General features: G+C 46.5%; 3 protein-coding genes across 7 annotated transcripts; 1 reads left to right on the top strand and 2 right to left on the bottom strand.

Moving 5' to 3' along the window:
• Window positions 1-491: 491 nt before the first annotated feature.
• LOC134041105 (tubulin beta chain-like) lies at window positions 492-4499 on the bottom strand. Its single transcript, XM_062487376.1, has 5 exons — window positions 4326-4499; window positions 2312-2420; window positions 2099-2209; window positions 1750-1994; window positions 492-1626 (listed from the first exon to the last, which is right to left on the bottom strand). Exons 1-5 carry the CDS (start codon window positions 4380-4382, stop codon window positions 814-816), a joined length of 1335 nt encoding a protein of 444 aa, XP_062343360.1. The 5' UTR covers window positions 4383-4499; the 3' UTR covers window positions 492-813.
• A 246-nt stretch (window positions 4500-4745) lies between these two features.
• flot1a (flotillin 1a) lies at window positions 4746-11509 on the top strand. Its single transcript, XM_062487377.1, has 13 exons — window positions 4746-4908; window positions 5763-5824; window positions 5910-5985; window positions 6116-6206; window positions 6429-6572; window positions 6693-6812; window positions 7162-7257; window positions 7346-7498; window positions 7594-7775; window positions 7903-7948; window positions 8098-8235; window positions 8485-8649; window positions 8823-11509. The coding sequence occupies exons 2-13, from the start codon at window positions 5782-5784 to the stop codon at window positions 8841-8843; spliced, it is 1275 nt and encodes a 424-aa protein (XP_062343361.1). The 5' UTR covers window positions 4746-4908; window positions 5763-5781; the 3' UTR covers window positions 8844-11509.
• Window positions 11510-12479: 970 nt separating this feature from the next.
• On the bottom strand, window positions 12480-21600 carry znf384a (zinc finger protein 384 a). Of its 5 annotated transcripts, none has more exons than XM_062486581.1 (12): window positions 21472-21600; window positions 19957-20024; window positions 19336-19618; window positions 18885-19007; window positions 18505-18543; window positions 17928-18079; window positions 17734-17810; window positions 17289-17513; window positions 16236-16403; window positions 15538-15616; window positions 15193-15351; window positions 12480-14475 (listed from the first exon to the last, which is right to left on the bottom strand). In XM_062486581.1, the coding sequence occupies exons 2-12, from the start codon at window positions 20017-20019 to the stop codon at window positions 14095-14097; spliced, it is 1749 nt and encodes a 582-aa protein (XP_062342565.1). In that variant the 5' UTR covers window positions 20020-20024; window positions 21472-21600; the 3' UTR covers window positions 12480-14094. The 5 variants fall into 5 exon arrangements, with proteins under 5 accessions (XP_062342565.1, XP_062342568.1, XP_062342566.1 ...); XM_062486584.1 differs by lacking the exon at window positions 21472-21600 and adding an exon at window positions 21127-21456; XM_062486582.1 differs by lacking the exon at window positions 21472-21600 and adding an exon at window positions 20223-21115.
• Window positions 21601-21845: the final 245 nt, after the last annotated feature.

The following is a 21845-nucleotide window of genomic DNA, read 5'->3' as shown; positions in this document are numbered from 1 at the left end:
GGCGTCTGAGTGAGGCCTTCCCCAGTCTCACGCAGAGGACCGACAGCTCCACATATCCCTCCAGTCGGAAACAGACCCGTCATCCAGTCACAATTTCCCCATGTCAAGATTGGCAAGTGAGATACGCATTTGAGAAACCTTAAGGTGACCTTGATTGAAATTGCCTAACATGGTGTACGCACTTGTATGAGGGCTATACAACCAGTCCAATGTGCCAGAGAAGTTAAATCAAGTACACCTCAAGATCAGTGAGCCACAAGTTGAGGAATAAGGTCCTATGATGTAGTGTTATTTTGTAAGTTGCACACTAAGTTATATGGGACATGAGTCAATGAAAAAACAATTAACATTGGATAATATGATAAAGTTATACGCTGGTTGCCATCATTGGGGTCTTGAACCTTCTTAAAGACCAGCACCCCCCCCCCCCCCCTCCAATTTAATCAAATTATTAAGTTAAGACAGAACAATACATGACACATCACAGTCAGTAAGATGAATACTGTGGCAAGATTTATTTGGTCATGTAAAGTTGATCCCCCTCCTCCTGTCCTGTACATTCATCCTCCCATCCCTTCATCCTCCCAACCCTTCATCACATGCACATTCTACCAGTCTGCTCTTCCATAAACCAATCCAGCCATTTTAAGGATTCAAACCTTCATATCAGGGAATGCATTTGGGCCTCGCCTTACTCATTTTCTACATTCTTAATGATTTTTTTGGTCATTTTGTCCGTTTTGCCATTTTTGTTACTTGATTTTCTTATTTTCTCATTTTCTTCACCCTCTTCTCCTGCTTGTGTTCCAGTCTCTAAGCATCCTCAACCTCTTCCTCCTCAAACTCGCCTTCCTCCTCTGCAGTGGCATCTTGGTACTGCTGGTACTCGGACACCAGGTCGTTCATGTTGCTCTCGGCCTCAGTGAACTCCATCTCATCCATGCCCTCGCCGGTGTACCAGTGGAGGAAGGCCTTGCGGCGGAACATGGCGGTGAACTGCTCGGAGATACGCTTGAACAGCTCCTGGATGGCCGTGCTGTTGCCGATGAAGGTGACGGCCATCTTGAGGCCACGTGGCGGGATGTCGCAGACGGCAGTCTTCACGTTGTTGGGGATCCATTCTACGAAGTAGCTGCTGTTCTTGTTCTGCACGTTCAGCATCTGCTCGTCCACCTCCTTCATGGACATGCGGCCTCTGAAGATGGCCGCCACGGTGAGGTAGCGCCCGTGGCGAGGGTCACAGGCTGCCATCATGTTCTTGGCATCGAACACTTGCTGGGTGAGCTCGGGCACGGTGAGGGCGCGGTACTGCTGGCTCCCCCTGGCTGTGAGTGGGGCGAAGCCGGGCATGAAGAAGTGCAGGCGGGGGAAGGGCACCATGTTGACGGCCAGCTTGCGGAGGTCGGCGTTGAGCTGGCCGGGGAAACGCAGGCAGGTGGTGACGCCGCTCATGGTAGCAGAGACTAGGTGGTTGAGGTCACCGTAGGTTGGCGTGCTAAGTTTGAGTGTGCGGAAGCAGATGTCATAGAGAGCCTCATTGTCAATACAGAAGGTCTCGTCTGTGTTCTCTACCAGCTGGTGGACAGACAGGGTGGCGTTGTAGGGCTCCACCACTGTGTCAGACACCTGAGGGGGAAATAAGGTGTATCATATCAAGTATGAAGGGCATGAGTAGATGAAATAATTTTCTTAAAATGTAGTCAGAGTTTGCTTTGCCTCATCCAAGAAGTGACAGCAAATTGAGCTTACCTTGGGGGAGGGCACCACACTGAAGGTGTTCATGATGCGGTCGGGGTACTCCTCGCGGATCTTGCTGATGAGCAGGGTGCCCATGCCAGAGCCGGTGCCCCCGCCAAGGGAGTGGGTGAGCTGGAAGCCCTGGAGACAGTCGCAGCCCTCAGCCTCCTTCCTCACCACATCCAGGACTGAGTCTACCAGCTCAGCCCCCTCTGTGTAGTGGCCCTTGGCCCAGTTGTTACCTGCTCCACTCTGGCCTATGGGAAGGGAGAAAATGTAATTGTAACTTGCGCTAGCCAGGCCTTCAGGGATCACAATGTGCCTGTTTAAGACCATTTGTGCGCTTGATGCCCATTCTTACCAAAGACAAAGTTGTCAGGTCTGAAGATCTGTCCGAAGGGCCCGGAGCGGACCGAGTCCATGGTACCAGGCTCCAGGTCCACCAGGATGGCTCTTGGGACGTACTTCCCACCTACAGAAAAGACACTCAGTACTGCAGGCCAATACCAATAGGGTCACCGAAGCCTGCCACAGTAAAACACTGATCCTGTGCATTCTAGAAGGTGTGAGGTACCTGAAGCCTCATTGTAGTAGACGCTAATCCTGTCCAGCTGCAGGTCGCTGTCTCCATGATAACTTCCTGTGGGATCGATGCCATGCTCATCACTGATCACCTCCCAAAACTGCAACAAGACAAATTCAGTTAGAAAAATCCAGCATGTAAAAAGCAGACTGAAAGATATAATATCATTAACAATAACTTGTGCCAGTGCATGTTGGTAGATGTTCATTTATTTTTTGCTCAGTGATGCTGCAGTCACACAATTGGCCCTCAGTCTATATGGTGTCACAAGACCCCGAGCAGCATGATTTAAATCACATCTGCAAGAGATTGACCCTCCCTTCCTTAAATACCTCTTCAAGAAGGAGTGAGCGTAGCATAATCACTGCCCTTGTGCTATGGCATAAGCGCCATGATACACGGTAATCATGGGTCAGACTAAGTCACACTGAACCCATGTAAATTGCGCTATGCTCTGCAGCAGGATGCACTAGGGCACACCTCTATGGAATACACATATCCAGCCACCATAGCGCACTGGCAGCTCACTGTGCACCAGGCCACACAATGATGGGGTGAGACATTTGGCCCAAACTGTGTTAAGGGCTTGGCACAGACGGTCACACAAACTCAATAACCTACCCCAATCTGAGAGGGGGAGGGGGAATGTCTTTTTTTTTTTACTCCCATAGCCACAGTCAGGCACTACACAATGGCTATCCAATAATATAACACCCTTATTACCAGGATTGGGTTTGCAGATGACCAGCCCATGCATGCCTGCCTATCTTCAAATGAAATGTGTTTATTAGAAGAACCAAGTCCCGCATTGCATATCCTGAGTAAATCTAAATTATTCATAAGTTAATCCATAGATTTTTTTTTTTAAACGTATTAGAAATAATGCCTTTATATGGTAGGCAACTTGTATTTTTTGAAAATAAGTAAATGGACATTGCAATTTATAATAAATTAAAAAAAAGATGACCTCATCCGAAATGCGCCCCCCCTTCCCCCCCCCGCCCTTTTCTCATCCCTGCCTCCACCACCTCCGCAGTGACTTGCATTTCTATCTCATGCCTCACCAAAAGGTAACCTATACTTTCATAGGGTATACTTGGTAATTAGTGAGAACCGATATCGCTAAGCTAATAATATGCTGGTTTGCAAGTAGTGAGAACCGGTATCGCTAATAATATGCTGCTGGTTTGCAAGTAGGTCATAATGGCGAAATGCTTAATTTTCCTAGAATATTAAAAAACTGCTTTCTGGCTACAGTACTTTACATTTGTGGGTCTGCGCCACCCCCCCCCCCCCTCCCCCCGGTTCCACCCCAAAATACTTGATCTAGCTGGCTGCAACTAGAAACAAATGCAGAGCTGCGTCATCACTCGCATCTAAAGCCGCATGGCTCTGATGTCTTGAGATCAATTAGCTTGATCACGCAATTGGGAGTAAAATTGGGCAAAATTTGGGACAACAATTCGTCGCCAACCCCCACAATTTATTGACCGAGATTCCATCAGACTGTGCCGAGACAAAAAGGCCGCGCCAAACACGGGCGTAGTCTACAACGGATTTATTGTGCGCAGTTAGCCATGTCATGCGCAACAGGACATACTTAGGTAATATAGGCCACAAACTCGGCTATTTGATTTGAAGATTAATGCGTACATAACGATGACAGTTAAGTTTTACGTCGACGTCCATTTTTATAGTTAATGTTTGCATTTCGACTATACTACATTTCACAAAGACAATGGCGCGAACAATGAGCATGGTAAAATGTCGCTCACACGCCCCTACCATTTGGATTTCAATGGGATCATGCGGTTCTTTTACGTCTATTCAAAAACTCGATTGCCATCTTTAAATTTAAGGTATCCTATATTTCATTGTCTTTCTAATGTTAGTGTCCAAATACAAAATGTGAGACCGCTTTTTTGAATCTGATGTAATAAGACCGCAGGCTATTTCTAGGCCTGGTGCATGACTTCTTCCATCCATCTTTCTTCCAAAGTCTTACCTTGGCGCCGATCTGGTTACCGCATTGTCCGGCCTGGAGGTGAACGATCTCCCTCATGATTATCAGTTATTATAACAGAATGCAAGTAGGAAGTACGGTGTTGTATATGCCAATGCAGCTGACCTACAGTTGCGAATTCAGTGTGTGCCAATCTGCGGATGCACTTTCACAAGGCGGGACAAAGACTTTATAGTTCTGGGAGGAGGGACAAGTGAGGCAAGTGCTTGTTGATTGGCTATGGTATTTAGAACCCCTGTAATGATTGGCTTAACGAAAATGTTGCAAAGGGTTTCTTTGCGATTGTGGCACGGACCGGAAGAAGAGAGGGAGTGCCGTGTTTCCCGTCATTAGTGCGCACTTTTAAGAAATATATTTTTAATAATCCCCACCACGAGGTGGCGCCCAAACCTGCCGAAGATGGGTACTGGGGTGGGTAGCAGTTTCCACAATGCTGTTAGCCTAGTACCATCATATAGGTAGCTAACGGGACGACAAAACAAGACCGTATTTCAAAGATTACTCATCCAATTGATGAGCATTTCAACATTTGATTGTTTGCAGAAAAAAAGCGAGTCACTAACCGGTGAGAAACATCTTTCAATATTTACACTACTTATCTCGAATAAAATGCTGCATATGTTGCTACTGGGTCCACAATGTTTATTAATGGGTGGGCTATGACTGGGCTCAGAATCAGACAGTATAGTGTCTAGCTAGCCAGCTCATGTAAGCTAGCTCAAAATGCTGCGCAATATCTAGGCTGATTAGATCAGCCTCTGAAATTAAGTTTGCATGCACGATGGAACATTTGTAAAGCTATTGAGACTATAAAATGTAAACTAATGTGTTTACAACAGCAACACTACTACTAAAAGAAGCTATAGCTATTCTTCAATGTAGATACATTGTATTATGAGAGGGCATTTGTAAGGACTGATGTGGGCGTCTGCCCGTGTCCCTGTTTACAGAACTGGCCACCGTGTAAAAGCATTATTAACGCTCAAGGATGGAAAGTGGTTTTGGAGGAATGCCAATTGAATTGCGTTCTATTGGTCCGTTTGAACTCCTGATTCAGGAGTGGAAATGACAGGATTCTCTCCAAATCCTATGTCATTTCCAATTGTAGCTACGTCTTGTGCCATTCGGTGACGTTGAAGGACCATTAATTGAATTGATTTCCCACAGACAATCATTAAAGCTTGAGACAAAGTCTCCTTCATTATTCCTTTACTGTCCACGTTTACCATTAACAATTTTAAGAACTATTTTTCATTTGGCAGGCGCTTTTTATTTAAAACGACATACAAATAGTGCATATAGATAGTACTGCAGAAGATCAAGAATCTATTTCTAACACCATTTTGGTGGTCAGAGTGAAGGAATGGGTGAGAAATCTTTCTCTCTCGCCAATGATAGAGATATACTCTCTTTTTCCAGTTTACTATTAAAAGGCACCATGTTCTACACCTGTGGCCCCAACGAAGCAATGGTGGTGTCAGGTAAAATACCTCTTGGTGAGCAATCAAACAGTCCAGTTTAGAAACTGGAAGGACAAATATTTAGTTCCCTCTCTCTATCTTTCAGGAATTTGCCGCTCACCCCCTCTGATGATTGCTGGAGGTCGAGTGTTTGTCATTCCTTGCATCCAACAGATCCAGAGGTCTGCTTTCAGCACAATCGCTGGGGTTACCACACTCATCCCACACTCATCCCATCAATACCCACTTTCTTCATACTTACCTCTCCGCTCTCCACCCCTCCCCCATTCACGCTGTCTTTCTTTCCTCCAGGATCTCTCTGAACACCCTGACTCTAAACGTGAAGAGTGATAAAGTGTACACACGCCACGGAGTTCCCATCTCAGTCACTGGGATCGCTCAGGTCTGTCACTTGGTCCCTTTCTTATTGGTCAGTCTCTCCATCTCTCTCTCCAAATGACAAACTCTGAATCTCTCCCTCACTTTCTAACTCATGAGACAATGGTTATTTATTACAGTAGATAGCTTGTTTGTTTAGCCACTACTACCTGCTAATGAGTGTCGTCGTCCCCCCCCCCCCCCCCCACACACACACACACACACACACACACCTTCACACATCCAGATGAAGATACAGGGGCAGAACAAGCAGATGCTGGCCGCTGCCTGTCAGATGTTCATGGGGAAGTCAGAAGGTGAGATCTCCCACATCGCCCTGGAAACACTGGAGGGACACCAGAGGGCTATCATAGCACACCTGACTGTGGAGGTAAAAATAAACAGTTTGTGCATGCGCCTGGGCATGTGTCCCATGTGTTTGCATGGATGATCTAGGGCTTCTCCCCGGCCCCCAACCGACCGCTCTTTTCTCCACCCTACCTTTCTCCAGGAGATCTACAAAGACCGCAAGAAGTTCTCTGAGCAGGTGTTTAAGGTGGCCTCCTCAGATCTGGTCAACATGGGCATCAGCGTGGTCAGCTATACGCTCAAAGATGTCCACGACGACCAGGTACTGTTCACATCCCGTCCCTCCCTCTCTATTACTCATTTTCTCAGTCTTGTTGCTAAGGTAAGGGGAGATGGATGAACAGATGAGTGGATAGGCCACCTGGTGGAGGAGCTGCTCGATGTGCTGTTGAGCCTTCATTGCGGTGCTGACATAGTGGCCAGCATCATCCGTCCGTAATGGATAAATACATCATTAGATAGTTGATGGATGGAGGGTTGGATAGATTTGTGAGTGGATGGATAAATAAATGGGTGGCAGAATGGATGAATGGAAATCTAGACGAGGAGATGGATTGATGTACTATCAGACGTAACCTGCAGGGCGCCTGTCTCTCTTCTGTGGTGTTCAGGACTACCTCCACTCCCTGGGCAAGGCTCGCACTGCTCAGGTCCAGAAGGACGCTCGGATCGGAGAGGCCCAGTTCAAACGAGACGCTGTCATCAGGGTGAGATCTCTCTCTCTCTTTCTCTCTACCTTAAATATGTTAGTACTCCTCATCCTCCCTCTTCGTCTCCCTCCCTGCACCCCTCTAGGAGGCCCACGCCATGCAGGAGAAGATTTCTGCCCAGTATGTCAACGAGATCCAGATGGCCAAGGCGCAGCGAGACTACGAGCTGAAGAAGGCTGCCTACGACATCGAAGTCAACACCAAGAAGGCAGAGTCGGAGATGGCCTACCAGCTCCAGGTATACCGAGACAGACCATCATCCCATCATCTACCCTGAACAGCTCCTCTTTTCTCCTGCACCCCGACTCTTAATCCCCGCCCTCTCCTCCCCAGGTGGCTAAGACCAAGCAGCGCATCGAGGAGGAGACGATGCAGGTGAAGGTGGTGGAGCGCAGCCAGCAGATCCTGCTGCAGGAGCAGGAGATCTCCCGCAAGGAGATGGAGCTGGAGGCCCAGGTCAAGAAGCCTGCAGAGGCTGAGAAATACCGCCTGGAGAGGCTGGCCGAGGCCACACGGTGAGGAACACCCCCGGACAGGCAGGACAATACATTGCTGCCTACCTTAGGTCAGCCTAGCCTAGCCAAGTTCTTGTCAGAGAATGCCAAATGAGAATGTCAAATGTCAACATCTGTCCCTCCCCAGTCTGCAGCTCATCATGGAAGCGGAGGCAGAGGCTGAGTCCATCAAGGTAGGATAAGAGCAATCCGTAATGCCGTGTGTGGAGCGTTTCCTTCTGCGAGGCTCCAACATACCACCTGCCAGTGTCCTACATACCAACCCACTCCCCCCCGCCACTTTCTCTCCTCCCCCCTGTTCCCCTCTCTCCTCCTGCCTCAGATAAAGGGCGAGGCCGAGGCGTTTGCAGTGGAGGCTAAGGGCCGTGCAGAGGCAGAGCAGATGGCAAAGAAGGCCGAGGCCTTCCAGCAGTACAAGGAGGGGGCCATGGTGGACATGCTGCTAGAGAAGATCCCTATGGTGAGGCCACTGGGCCATGGGGTGGTTGGGGAGACTTGTCCTAATCAATACCTAGGCATTGGGACACACATTCTAATATGTTTGTGAACATCATACTTTTCGTAAAATCCTAAACAACACACATTACCGTCCTCCTTACACTGTCTTAGCACGACCACATACTGAACTGAACTCTGGTCGTCATCCAGTGTCCTGATGCCCTGAGCTACCTTTTATCTTCTGGCTTTGTGTTCCACCTCATCTGTGCAGATGGCCGAGGAGATCAGCAAGCCCCTGTTGGCTGCACAGAAGATCACCATGATTTCAAGTGGGGAAGGGGAGGTGGGTGTGGCCAAGCTTACAGGGGAGGTGCTCGAAATCATGACCCGCCTCCCAGAGACGGTGGAGAAACTGACTGGTGTCAGCATCTCCCAGGTAACGCACTCTAGCCAATGAAATGAGTTTGAAAATGGGATGTGGTGGTGTAGTGGAATTGAAATCCAAATATTTGGCACAACAATAAACCCACAATAAAATCTCTCTCTCTCCATCCCTCCACCCGAACCCTCCCCTCACTCTGTCTGACTCTCTGTCCCTCCTTTATGTAGGTGACCACTCGCATGGGCTAAAGAGGAGAAAAGGAGTAGGGAAGAGGGTCTCAGGCAGCCCCGCCCATTTCTGCCCGGACCCTGTGTATGCATACCTGTCTATATACTATATTTCTTGTTCTGACATTAACACATCATCAACACATCTATATCATCTTTACATGGCCCTGTTGGAACCTTTGTTCTCATGTGTCTTTAGCCCTCCCTTGTCTTTTTATATCTTTCTTCTCTTCCCTCTGTCTCCCCTCTGTCTCTCCCTTCTTCCTACCTCCTCCTTTCCTTGTTTCTGGCCCTCTCCCTATCAGTCCATCCTCTCCTCCTCCAGTACTGCCTGTGTCCACTGCCTTGCTGCCAAACCCAAAGTGCTTCTTAACATGCGAGTTTCATGCAAACGAGCAGTTCAGACCTATTATCCAGTATGCTAGTTTAGAATGCTAGCATAGTTTGCAAGTTCATCCCTCAGTCTTTCTGTCATAGCGAGGTTGCTCCAGAGGGGCAAAGGTCTGACCGGACCAAATCCATAACCTAAGATCCATCTAGTTTTCACATGTTTTAGACAGATTTATAGCTTTTAAGTTAAAATATTTTTATCTCATCACAGTATGGGATTTTGAACAGTTTCATCCTGTAGCTATTAAGAGTTGTCAGTGATGACATGTAATCAAAAAGGAATGTATGTGAAATCAACCGATCAAAGTGTGAAATAATTTTTGACAGTTGCAAAGTCTCTTGGGAGAATGAGTGCTTTTTGACCAATGCCCCTAAGCAAGTGGTTCAGTTATTGAATATGCTTTTAAAATTTCTGTATACAACATGTGCTTTCTCATGAATACACAGGATTTTATTTGGTTTTAATGTACACATTTTCTGCTGTTTTCACAGAATTGTTCTATTTATCCTTATTCTATGTAAAAACAAAGTCGTTTTATTTAATCCTTAGTTGTAAGGAACTGATTTTCTCACAGAGATCATGTACTGTAACCATTCTCACAGATGTGATTTGTATTACCTTTACATTAGGGGACAATGCGACCAGTTGACTTCTCTGTATGAGCTGTTAAAAGGGAGATGCTGTATGTTCTTGTAATCATGACATCCTTGCACTTCTAACAACGTAGACACAGCATACTACACCACTGTTTGGTGCAATCAGGACAATTGCACTACTGATATAATGAGAGCATACAAGGGAGTGTTAAGCAGCGTTATATGGCCTTGTCTTTCATGGATCTGTGGAGGTCCATGGATGACGAGGTCATCTGAAGAGGTACAGGGTGTTGAAAAAGAGCCTTCAGGATGCTTCTTTTTTGGCTCCCAAGTTAATTGTATAAACCAGGCTGCCAATTCATGCAAGTTTACAGTATATCGTCAATGCAGGATTTCACGTAGAGAGAATCTTTGCAAATCTGGTGCATATGCACTCATGCAGTTTTCCATTTCACTTCGAGAAAGGATTAGCTCATTGTAAGATATGTTCCTTGTTTATCACACCTTTCCACTCCTCTGCCATTTGGAAAGTTGAGAAAAGAGAGCCTCAATAGTCTACCAGCTATGAGTGGCTCATGGCTGTTCAGTACCGAGTCAGGTTAACCATGGTTTAGGAAATGACTTGAAGCCAGTGTATCTATAAAGTGTCCAAACTTGCCTTATCCCTCCATACACACCATCCCCCCTCTACCTCACCACCATCCACTGACTCAACACATCTTATGTTCTGCACTCCTGTCCTCTGCTGCAGCCAGGACTCTGTTGTTCTGTATTTTGAATGAGATATTCTGATGTTAACACAACATTTGGCATGTTTTCTGCTGTTTGATGTACAAGTGCAATGTTTTATGTTATTGTTATGCTCATGTTGTTCTAGATTAGTAACCTAGTACGGCCAAAGGCTCAAACTTTGCCAGGGGGGCTATTGTGCTTTAGCCCAGCAGCTGTGGGCTTTATGAAGTGCAGTTAATGTACTGTTGAAATGTCGTCCTCGAAATTTCAGGAATTATTTTAAATATTAACTCTATGAATACTAACATGATCTGTTTAACACTAAATATTTAACTTGAAGATGAAAATATTTGATCCACAATGTAGCAGCTCTCAGTGTTTTGTCTTTCTATGAGATCTTCCTAAAGACTTGTTTCCCCCAGTACTTTATCTTAAACGTTTTCTGGGGCAGCAGTTATCACAGGAAGGGAGACAGACTAGTGTACTGTTAAAGGCCTCTTTGGGTTTGTGACCCATCTCTTGACTAACTCTTCCTAACAGTTTGTGTATGCATGTTTAACTGTATCTGACCAGGGTACAGTCTGCCACTGGGTTTGTTTCTGTGCTATGCCCCCACCATTCTTAGTTCATACTCGTTGTCACGTTTGATACTGATCTTATTGTTGATCGATCAACCAAGTTTGAATGCTATAAATGCATAATAGGTTCCATGAGGAATAGGACAAATACTTTAAGGCAGGTGTTTTGTACCCTTGTTAGATTCTTCTTCTGTGATATATTTTTCTCAGATGGCTGTCCAGATAATAAACTGTGCTGTTTGTTTCTTTTCACAAGAAGTACAGGCCAGATATGAAGATGGTTCAGTGCTTCTTTCTGTTTGTGTTTTAGCCCTCCAGTCAGCCTCGGAAAGATTTGTAGGAAATGTGTATTGTTGAAGTATATTAAATAAAAACACAAGTCAAAAAACATGTACTGTCTCATTCGGTGTGTGTGAAACAAAAGGCATCTTTGCGTGTGGTGGAAGCAGGGCATGACATTAGCATCCGCCAAATGCGGGAAGAATTCGTCTGTGGCGGGTAAAGCAGTCAGTCTTACTAGCCACTTTGGCAGGTGGAATTCTATATCTCTATATATATTTTTTATTGTAGCAGGGCTGCCAACTCTCGCATTTCAACCAATTCACACGCTCTCACGCCACACATTGTATTTCTCACGCTGAGAAGGAAACGATCAAGTAGTTCTGCTTACGTTGTAACCAGTAATGGACGAGGCGCAGATACACTGAGTGAAGCAACACTCAAGCTCACGACGCGCGAACACGGAACACCCGTGAAATCTCGTCTCGGGGCTGGGTTGAGCAGCAAAATTTTGGTTGGCCCTGTCGCGGGGTGGAACGGGAGAGGGAGGGTTTCGACGCACCAGTTGCTAATCAGGCTGAGCGGGGCTGGAGATACTCGTTTTTACTAAATAATAAAATATATTTTTGTACGTCGGCCTCTACTAGTCTTCTGTGTTGCCTTGTGCCGAGATCTAAACCCTGCACGGGTGGAGCCGGGTTCACTGTAACTGTGACAGCCCCACCAAATCTCACTCCAAGGTTTTTTGAAAAGTTTGCAACCCTGTTGTAGGCTAGTCTTCTCAAAACACATCTAAAATAACAAACTCATTGCAGGGTTCTCAAGCCTCACGCATTGACCGTGAGACACGCATTTCAACATTCATTCTCGCTTTCACACATACACAAACATACAATATAAGATAAACATTTGTTTGTAGGACATTTGGGAATCGGAATTGATTAGACAAAAATTTCCCAACAACAAAATTGTGGCTAATGAAATTACTGAGTGGCTAGTAACTTTGGAAAACCACTAGCCACAGTGGCTGGTGAGCAAAAAAATTAATGTCAAGCGCTGGGTGGAAGGAGTAGCAGGAAGCAACTGTCTCAAACTTTATTATTCATACAGGAAGAAACTGTCTCTTCAGATGAACATGTGTACTGTGCATATACAGCAAGTGTAGCATACCTGGGGTAGTTAATAATTAGAAGGACTGTATTAGGAGCAATAGTAACAACATTAATAAGAATATTGAGAAATGTGTTATTTCAAAAGACACATCATGAAATACAATACATAAAGACAACCAGCCACTCAGGAGCCTGCTGGGCCAAATGCAGCTCCATGATTAGATAGCAGTGTAGAGATAGCCCACGTGGAAAATGGCCAAGTTATTACCTGCCTGCACTGCAGTCATGTTGCATAGATTCCAACATCAAAAGTATACCTCATTTAGACAGTGTTCTGCAGAGACCAACACGGTGTCCAGATTTGTGGAGATCTGGAGTTTCCCAAATGCTTCGTGCTGGTAAGACCTCACTAAAGCCATTGATTCAATGGACAAATTGGATCTCACATACACAAGGCACTTGGTCATTTCAGCCCAGATCAGCATCAAATCCATTCTAATGCTGGACCCAGTTTGAACCTCATCCATACGATTTAATGATGCAGCAATCTGTGAAACGTGACCGTTATGCACTGGACCTGGAACACAACCATGACATTTTATGAACTGTTTTTGTTTCTTTTCATACGTATTTGAATATCTCTTTTTTGTTTACAGAGACCAGTCTTCCCTTTTATGAGTGAAAAAAGTCATCTATCTATATATATATATATATATATATATATATATATATATATATATATATATATATATATATATATATATATATATGATAGCTTACTTACAGGAACCTTGCAGCGATAACAATGGGATTACATTGACAGTTGCATACAATTATTATAACGAAGGTAGTAATAGTTTGTATGAAAGGCTTAAAAAAACAACTTGTTAAAGAGTACCTGACAGTCATTTCATCTACCATCTTCCTGTGGCCTTCTGCAATACAGCAACCATTCTTTTAGGTGGAAGATAGAAAATGATGAAAATGAATGTTCTTTTAATACAAAAGCCTATTTTTTAAAGATGTTCTCCAGCACTTGACCTCTCTCACTCACTCTCTCTTGCCGCTCCCCTTCATCGCTCACACATGACACTATTGGTAGAAAAATACATACATATGAAGATATACAACTCAACATGACAATGATGAAAAACCAAAGATAAAATACAGGCATCCTCAAGTGCTTTCTGTCCGTTCTCCCTTCCCGTTTGATTCAGCCAATCCCTTCCCTCTGCTTCCTTTAGTGCATTCTAGAACAGTCTGTCTCATTCGTTCAATACTAGACGTTAAACCAGAGCCCATGATCCTTTTCTTTGTCTCTTTGACCCCCCCCCGCCCTTTGTTTGGCTCGTCTTGATTACATGATTAGGACCTCCATTGTCCATTTCTCTTCTCCAAGGCAGTGTCGCTTTTTCATTTACTTTAGTCCTATCTCCTCCACCTCAGTGATCCTTTCTGTCTCTCCTCTCCTTCATTCTGTCCTTCTCCTGCACCCCTCCATTCTGATCTGTTCATCCCTCTCTCCTGCTCTCCTCTTCGGTCTGTCCGTCCACCTCACCACCCTTCCGCCTTCCATCTCAACGTCTAGGAGTTCATGTGCTCCACCTGAATGGCCGAGGTGGAGACAGTGAGACAGAGGTCCTTGTGTGCCACCAGCTCCGCCACGCTAACTGGTTTGTACTGGATCTCCCCCGCAGACACCGTCTTGTACTGGTGCAAATCAAACGGACAGGACACGCCTTCCGTCTGTTGGTAGCTGACTGGAGGTGGGTTGGGGTTAGCTTGATTCGGCACCTGACTCGCCCCTCCGTGGCCTCCTCCTCCGCCCCTGCCTCCACCCCGGCCGCGGCCCCTGCCCCGCCCGCCTCCAGGGGTTTGGCCCTGGGCCTGCTGTGCCGCCACGGCTGCCGCCACTGTCAGGGGGTCTGGGTTGTGCTTCCTCATGTGCTTCATCAGGTACGTCTCCTGCAAGGTAGAGGAGAAAGAGACGCTATGATTCATTCAGGCTAGACTGGGATATGTATTGCAGCCTGCACTCAGTACGATGAAAAACATTACTAGGGTTCAGATTTAAAGACATTTTAGGGGCAGACAGACACACATCTACATCAAGGCTATGGTAAAAAATGCACATGTGAATATACAATCCACAGCTGTCAGTTACACAAGGAAACTGCAACCTATTCGTCCACTAAAAGCTTTTACCATCAACTTCAAACATCAGTAGGGACTTCTGACTAACATTCTAGCATCTAACAACTAACACAACCACTTACAGAGGCAGTAGCTTCATGAAGCTCTGTAGTCACCTTGAGGTTAACTACTAATGCAGCTACTGGAAGAAGTACACATGAAAGATTAGTCTTCAAAACCTAACATGATCTCTTCATCCCATAATGTGACACTTCCTAAACCCCCCTTCCTCTGAGGAGTGACCTTATCTACTTCCATACATGGAAAACAAAAACAGAAAACGGTGTAGGTGAGTGGGCAAGTGTAGTCGTAGAAGATGAAACACCAGAAAGAGTGGATGTGCTGGTCTTTGTAACAGGTGTAGGGAGGCCCTGTGAGTGGCTGGCAGGCTGTGAGTGGGTCTGTGGCGGCTGATTGGCTGGCTGTGAGTGGGTCTGTGGCGGCTGATTGGCTGGCTGTGAGTGGGTCTGTGGCGGCTGATTGGCTTACCGAGGTATAGGAGCGGTTGCAGAGGCCACAGGAGTACAGCTTGGCATGTTTGACCGTGTGAGTGGACAGGTGCACCTCAAGGCTGGCCGCGTCCGTGTAACCACGGTTACAGTTGTGGCACTTGTACGGCTTGTCTTTGTTGTGCTGCCGGCGGTGAGACTGGTGGAGGGTGGACAGCAATAGGTTATTTCTTTCATATGTTACCTTTAGTTGATATGTTATCATCTTGATACCATTTAGACTCAAAGAGGGGATGATAACCAGATCTAGGATTTGGACTGTAACAAGGATTTGGATGCATCTGGAAGGACTGTGAAGATGTTCTGTGGTACTGTGCTGCAGTACCTGCAGGTTGGAGAGCTGGGTGAAAGCCTTCTCACAGCCTGGGTGGACACACTTGTACGGTCGGTCACCAGTGTGGATCCTGGAAAGATGACAGACGGTACCCTATTAACTACATTTCCCAGAAACCACGTGTGACCAAAAGACTTCCTCATAGTAAGGCCATTTTCTTCACTACAGAGCGATAGACAAGACGGAGGAAGCAATGAAGGGAAACAAATCAAAATGGAGCAGACTGGACAAAGGAAGGTGGTGGTGACGTGAGGACAGGGCTGTCTCACTGCTCTACAGGGCTGTCTCACTGTGTTACAGAGCTGTCTCACTGCTCTACAGAGCTTTCTCACTGCTCTACAGAGCTTTCTCACTCCTCTACAGATCTGTCTCACTGCTCTACAGAGCTGTCTCACTGCTCTACAGGGCTGTCTCACTGCTCTACAGAGCTGTCTCACTGCTCTACAGAGCTTTCTCACTGCTCTACAGATCTGTCTCACTGCTCTACAGAGCTGTCTCACTGCTCTACAGGGCTGTCTCACTGCTCTACAGAGCTGTCTCACTGCTCTACAGGGCTGTCTCACTGCTCTACAGAGCTGTCTCACTGCTCTACAGGGCTGTCTCACTGCTCTACAGAGCTGTCTCACTGCTCTACAGAGCTGTCTCACTGCTCTACAGAGCTCAGGAGGTGTGGGGCTCACTGCTGTTACCTGTGGTGCTGCTGTAGGTGACTGAGCTGCCTGAAGGTCTTCTGGCAGTAGGAGCAGGTGTAGGGCTTGGCCCCGCTGTGGATGCGGATGTGCTGGGCCAGGTAGCTGGAGTTGGCGAAGGACTTGGAGCAGTGGGGGCACTTGTGGGGCTTGCCCTCAGTGTGGTTTCTAACAGGGGGGTAGAGACAGAGAGAGAAAGAGAGAGAGATTTGTTTATATATTTGTTCTTATGGTCGATGACAATCTGACTGATTGAGGTAGTGTGTGCTCTTTTTGTTGCTGTGTCTGAGTTGAGAAACACAGAACAGAAAACATACAGCAGCAGGCACAGTCACCCTTTCTTCTCTCTCTCTCTCTCTCTCTCTCTCTCTCTCTTTATCCATCTGAGGGTGCCTACTAGTGGTCCTGGGTGGCCTATTGTAGTCCTACTGATGAGGTAGTGTGTGAGTCAGTCAATGAGTGAGCATTTGTCCTGGAGCTGAATATAACAGCCTACACCTGAAGGACCCCATATGGAATATATTCAGTGGGATGAGAGAGAAACAATGAAAGGGATGAGGACATGGAGCGATGACCGAAGAAAGAATAAGATGAGAGGACGGAAGGATTAGAGGAGAAAATGGAGGGATGAGAAAGGAGGGAGAAATACATTCCCAATCAAGCAGTTGGGCAGGCAGACAAGTAGAGAACAACAAACATGAGAAAAAGAAAAGATGTTCAAGACCGAAAGAGGACGGATTCCGACAAACACAGACATTTGAAGACAGACACGACAACAGCATTTCAACACAGTAAGCAGAAAGAGATAACACATCTAACCCTAACCCTATTTTGCTCAATATGTCAGCTCCTGGGTTCTCATCTGTGGAACTGCCTGAATGCTGCGACCACACACTCCAACATCTACACACACAGATGAAAAAACACACACACCCTCCATCTCTTTTCTCCCTTTCACTCTCTCTTTCACACTCACTCACTCACACACTCACACACAGACACCCACTCCAACCCCAACCCCCCCCACCCAGCAGAATTCCAGGTGACTCGTACCGTGTGTGCTGCTGCAGGTGACTGAGCTGCCTGAAGGTCTTCTGGCAGTAGGAGCAGGTGTAGGGCTTGGCCCCGCTGTGGATGCGGATGTGCTGGGCCAGGTAGCTGGAGTTGGCGAAGGACTTGGAGCAGTGCGGGCACTTGTGGGGCTTGGCCTCTGTGTGCGACTTGGCGTGGATCTGCATGTCCGACTTGCTGAAGAAGGTCACCGCGCACATCCGACACCTGAGAGACGGGGACGAGCGAGGGAGGGATGGAGAGGGAGAGAGGGGGGATAGAGAGGGAGGGATAGAGATGGAGGGATAGAGATGGAGGGATAGAGAGAGATAAATAGAAGGAGCAGATAACACACAAAACATAAGAGAGAAAAGGAGCCCAAATGATGTCAGTTACCAGGTAATGATACTGGTAACCATGACGAAGAGGAAGCCCGCTCTGCTCGTACCTGTAAGATTTGGTCCCATCTTTGTTGCCGTGGTCATCCTCGTCATTAGACAGGTCGTAGGGGTCGGCAGAGTGGTGCTGAGAGAAACAGTAGGTAGCGTGAATGTCATTTCCTACATTTTCTTTTCCCGCTTTCCCCCCTATTTCCTGTTCGTTGACCGTGACGCATGCATCCCTCGTGACGTTGTCACTCACCTGCCCGCCAGCCGCCAGGTGTGCCAGGATCAAGGCGTCACTCCCTGGTGGCAGGGCAGCCCCCACGCGGGGCATCATAGACTTCTTCTTCCTGCCCCGCTTCCCTGGGGTCGGCATGACAACCTGGGGGATAACCACGTCATCCTTCTTGTCTGAAATGGGAGAGAGAAGAGGGGGAGGAAAGATGGGGGAGGGGGAAGAGAGAGGAACAAAGGAGACAAAAGAGTGACAACGTTAAAAACACCAGAAACCATACTTCCAAGAGGGGCGAAGTGTGTCTTAAAGATCTCACCAGTCCACAGCAGAACCATTAGACTGATCGAACAACTCAAGCAGACCTGTGTCCAATGAGCACACACCAAATATTGAAAGTATCCTATGAAGTGCATTTGATTTCGTTCTTGGATTTAGTTCCAGGTCTGACTAGTCAAGGGCTGAGCGCGCAGTGGGTTTGGATGAGATGATAGAGGCTGGAGAGATGATGAGATAGCCTAAGCTAGGTTCTTTTGAGTGCGGCAGTGGTGGAGCAGAGTGGGGATGGAGGGATGGGTAGATGGAGGGATGGGTGGGTACTCACTGTGGCTGTAGTAGTAGAGAGAAGAGTGCTGGCTGCTCTCTGACAGAAACCGAGAGAAGAGCAGAACACACTCAACACACGGAGCTAGCTACCTAGCTCTCTTTTCCTCTCTCTCTGTTCCGCCATCCCAGCGAGGGGTGGATGAGGGGTTAATGGTTGCTCTCAGCGTGCTGCAGGGGTTAGCGCGTGCTGCAGTGTGTGGGTGTCTTTGAGTGTGTGTGTGTGTGTGTAAGAGTATGACACGTTTTAATAAGCAGCTTTCAGGCACACCAGGAACCACATGAAGGAGATCATAGTTGGTTTATGATAGGGCTCCAGGAGTCAAAAGTCGGTCAGGAAGGGGTGGGGGGATCCAGGGGTTGAGGGTCAGAGGTGGTTACCTGTGTTTGTGGGGTGCAGTGCGGACACTATCATGGTGGTGGTGTGGGGTCCGGATACGAAAGATTGTGTGGAGGCAGGAGGGGAGACCAGCGTGCCTTGGGGTGTGGTTATCACTAGCCCCGCTGGGAGGGAGAGAGAGGGGCATGACTGACTTGACTACACAACACACACACACGCATAACCATCCTCGTGAGGACGGTCAACAGTCACATGCATACGCGTCATGAACAGACACACACAAACACACAATCTTAACCATATGACATGTGGGAAACAATGTTTGAGAGAGATGTAACATGTAGCAGACATTATGGCACATGAATCACACTGTAAGAAACAAATGTCACCATGTAGCCAACTCCTAAGTCTAAAGCCTAACTCAGAGCTGAGACACGACACACACAGGCAGGCTGACAGACTAACCATGTGTGTTTAGTTTTTTTTACTCACCTGCGGTCATGATTCCAGTGGAGGAGACAGGTACCACTGTGATGTTCTGGGAGGTGTGTGGCTGATGCAGGTGCCCCCCGCCACCCCCCATTGAGGGTCCACCTCCCCCCTCTTGTTTGGGCACCCTGACTCCCGCCCCCGAATCCATGGCAACGGAACCCTGAGGGCCGGTGTGTGCGGCGGCAGGGTAGTGGGAGGACGAGGACGAGTGGGAGAAGGAGGGAGAGCCCTTCTCTGGTCCCAACTGATCCTTCATCTTGTTCAGGAACATGGCGTTCTCTATCTGGAGGAAGTGATCGAGGGAGGGAGGATAGATGATGGACAAAAGGGGGGGGAAAAACAGGAATAGCAAGACAAAACATGGGTGAGATGTCAAAGGAAAATGAGGCGAGAAAAGTTTGGTTGAAAAGGCGAGGAGTGTGGGCAGAGGACCTGGTGATTATTTGAGTGGACTATACAGCCAATGGATTCAAGTTTACATGTGCATCATAGTTTGTGATGTTTTAGCCCTCCTTTGCCTATAGGTACAAGCTTATCATTTAGAGCAAACAGGTAGTGTTGTCTTTACACTGCGATGACAACATGTGTATTTCATGAGACATCCAATAATAAGGTTTCTACCTGTCCTTGTACTGTAGGGACGGGGGACCAAAAGTATGATGAGTTGAAATGGGAATCTTCCATTATTTCTGTAATTGAAAAGCAACACACTTAGAAAACACCCCCTTGCTCCTCATCTGGCATCAGGGAAGACGGTGCCCATTTCAACCAGACAGGATTTTTAAAATCTTTGCAAAATGACTTTATATGTGATTGATTGAGGTATCCTGACATAATAGAACACATCACCCAAGTAACAAATCTACCCCCATGGTGACTCAACCAACCAGAGTATTTGGCAGGCTTCTTTGTCCTAGACAGTACCCAGGTGAGATCTCAACTGGTGTGAAGTCGACACAAAGTGACTCTTGAGCTTGGATCAACAGCTCAATATATTCCAGTTACAGAGCCCAAGATCATAGGAAATAGACTAGCTTTCATTGTAGATTAGATCATACATGCCCTTCAATAATTTACATGCATTTTACCATATATTTGTATATTGTCTCAGTGGTGGTAGGGGCGTAGCATAGTATGTGATTGTGTAACGCATTAGGATGAAGGAAACATGCATTACGCCAGAGAAGCTATCATTGTGATAGAATGTGGGCAATCTGGGCAATCTTGGAGTTCTAGAACGCACACTAAAGGAATGGCGCGAGATCCATTGTACAGGTTTTTAGTTTATTATTCCCACATGCACAAAGTTATTGAGATGGCATTTGTTACGCGCTTAGACTTCTGCTGGTATTTGAATTTAGCTGTTATGCTAGTTTTCTATCTTATCCATGCAATTGAGCCGACCCTCTCTCAAAATTGTCTGCCATTATTGGTAGCGGGCTCATAGCCTAGTAAAAACGACACAAATAGCCTTTAAAAAACATGTGCGACTCAGATTCCAGAAAACATGCTACGTTACATTACAGATTCCAAGCAGTTGAGTAACGTTCAATGGCATTTAATTATGCTCGCTGTACAATGGTAGTTTCTAGCAAAGGTTGCATAATAGCCATTTTGATGGAAAGCACACTGCTGTGAACGTTAATAGAAACCTAGCCAAAACCGTTAAAAACGCATTCATACCAGTCTTGCCATAGACAACACAGCTGATAGTGATGTTTACCAACAACTGTCAACAACACATTAAAGGAACTGTGAAAGTAACTGGACGTAGCTACCAAGCTAACTTGCCTCCATTAATTTCAGCTTTTGTTCGCTAGGTTGCTACAATGCGGCCTATATTCACTGATATGTCATGACATGAGAATAAAACTTGCGCTTCAGAACATAAATGTCCAAATCCCTAAGCCTCCATCCCTCTCCCCGTTCGTCTCACTGAGAAAATAAAAAAATAAAAAAAAAGTCACGAATAAAAAAAACGAACAGAGAAAAAAACGTCGACGCGGAATGCCCTGTGCGAGACGCAGCTTTATGCAGACTTCCGGCGGTCGAGACAGGGGAATGAGCCTGCTCGTCCGAGTTGCCCTAAACACACTGAAATAATTAACGATTGAGTAATTGCTCGATGTTAATTACCGGTGCAGGCGATTCCCTTTCAAGCCCCGGGGCTTCCTTGGGCCGGACAGTTCGGAAACTCAGTCCAAATCCGCCCGAACCCTCAGATTCACCGATTTTTTTTCCCCGTTTCTTTTTTTTTTTTTTCTTACCCCCCCCCCCCCCCTTCTTGTACGTGTGCCTGATTCCACTGTACCCTTCCGGAGTTTTGACATCCGGTCTAGTTCATGTCAAATTATTGTAAAAATATATAAATGCAACATAATTCAGTATTTAACTATTACCACTATTGCCATGGTACATGGTTGACTTATGTCTTATTACTAGAGAACAAACACCTACAATCCTCTTATTAATGTAAAACATAATCCTACATTGGCATACTGATAATCTAA

This window comes from Osmerus eperlanus, chromosome 20 (assembly GCF_963692335.1).
Source record: "Osmerus eperlanus chromosome 20, fOsmEpe2.1, whole genome shotgun sequence".
Classification (NCBI taxonomy): Eukaryota; Metazoa; Chordata; class Actinopteri; order Osmeriformes; family Osmeridae; genus Osmerus; species Osmerus eperlanus.
Note: the sequence above shows the minus strand (reverse complement) of the source record. Positions and strands in the feature narration are given on the sequence as shown.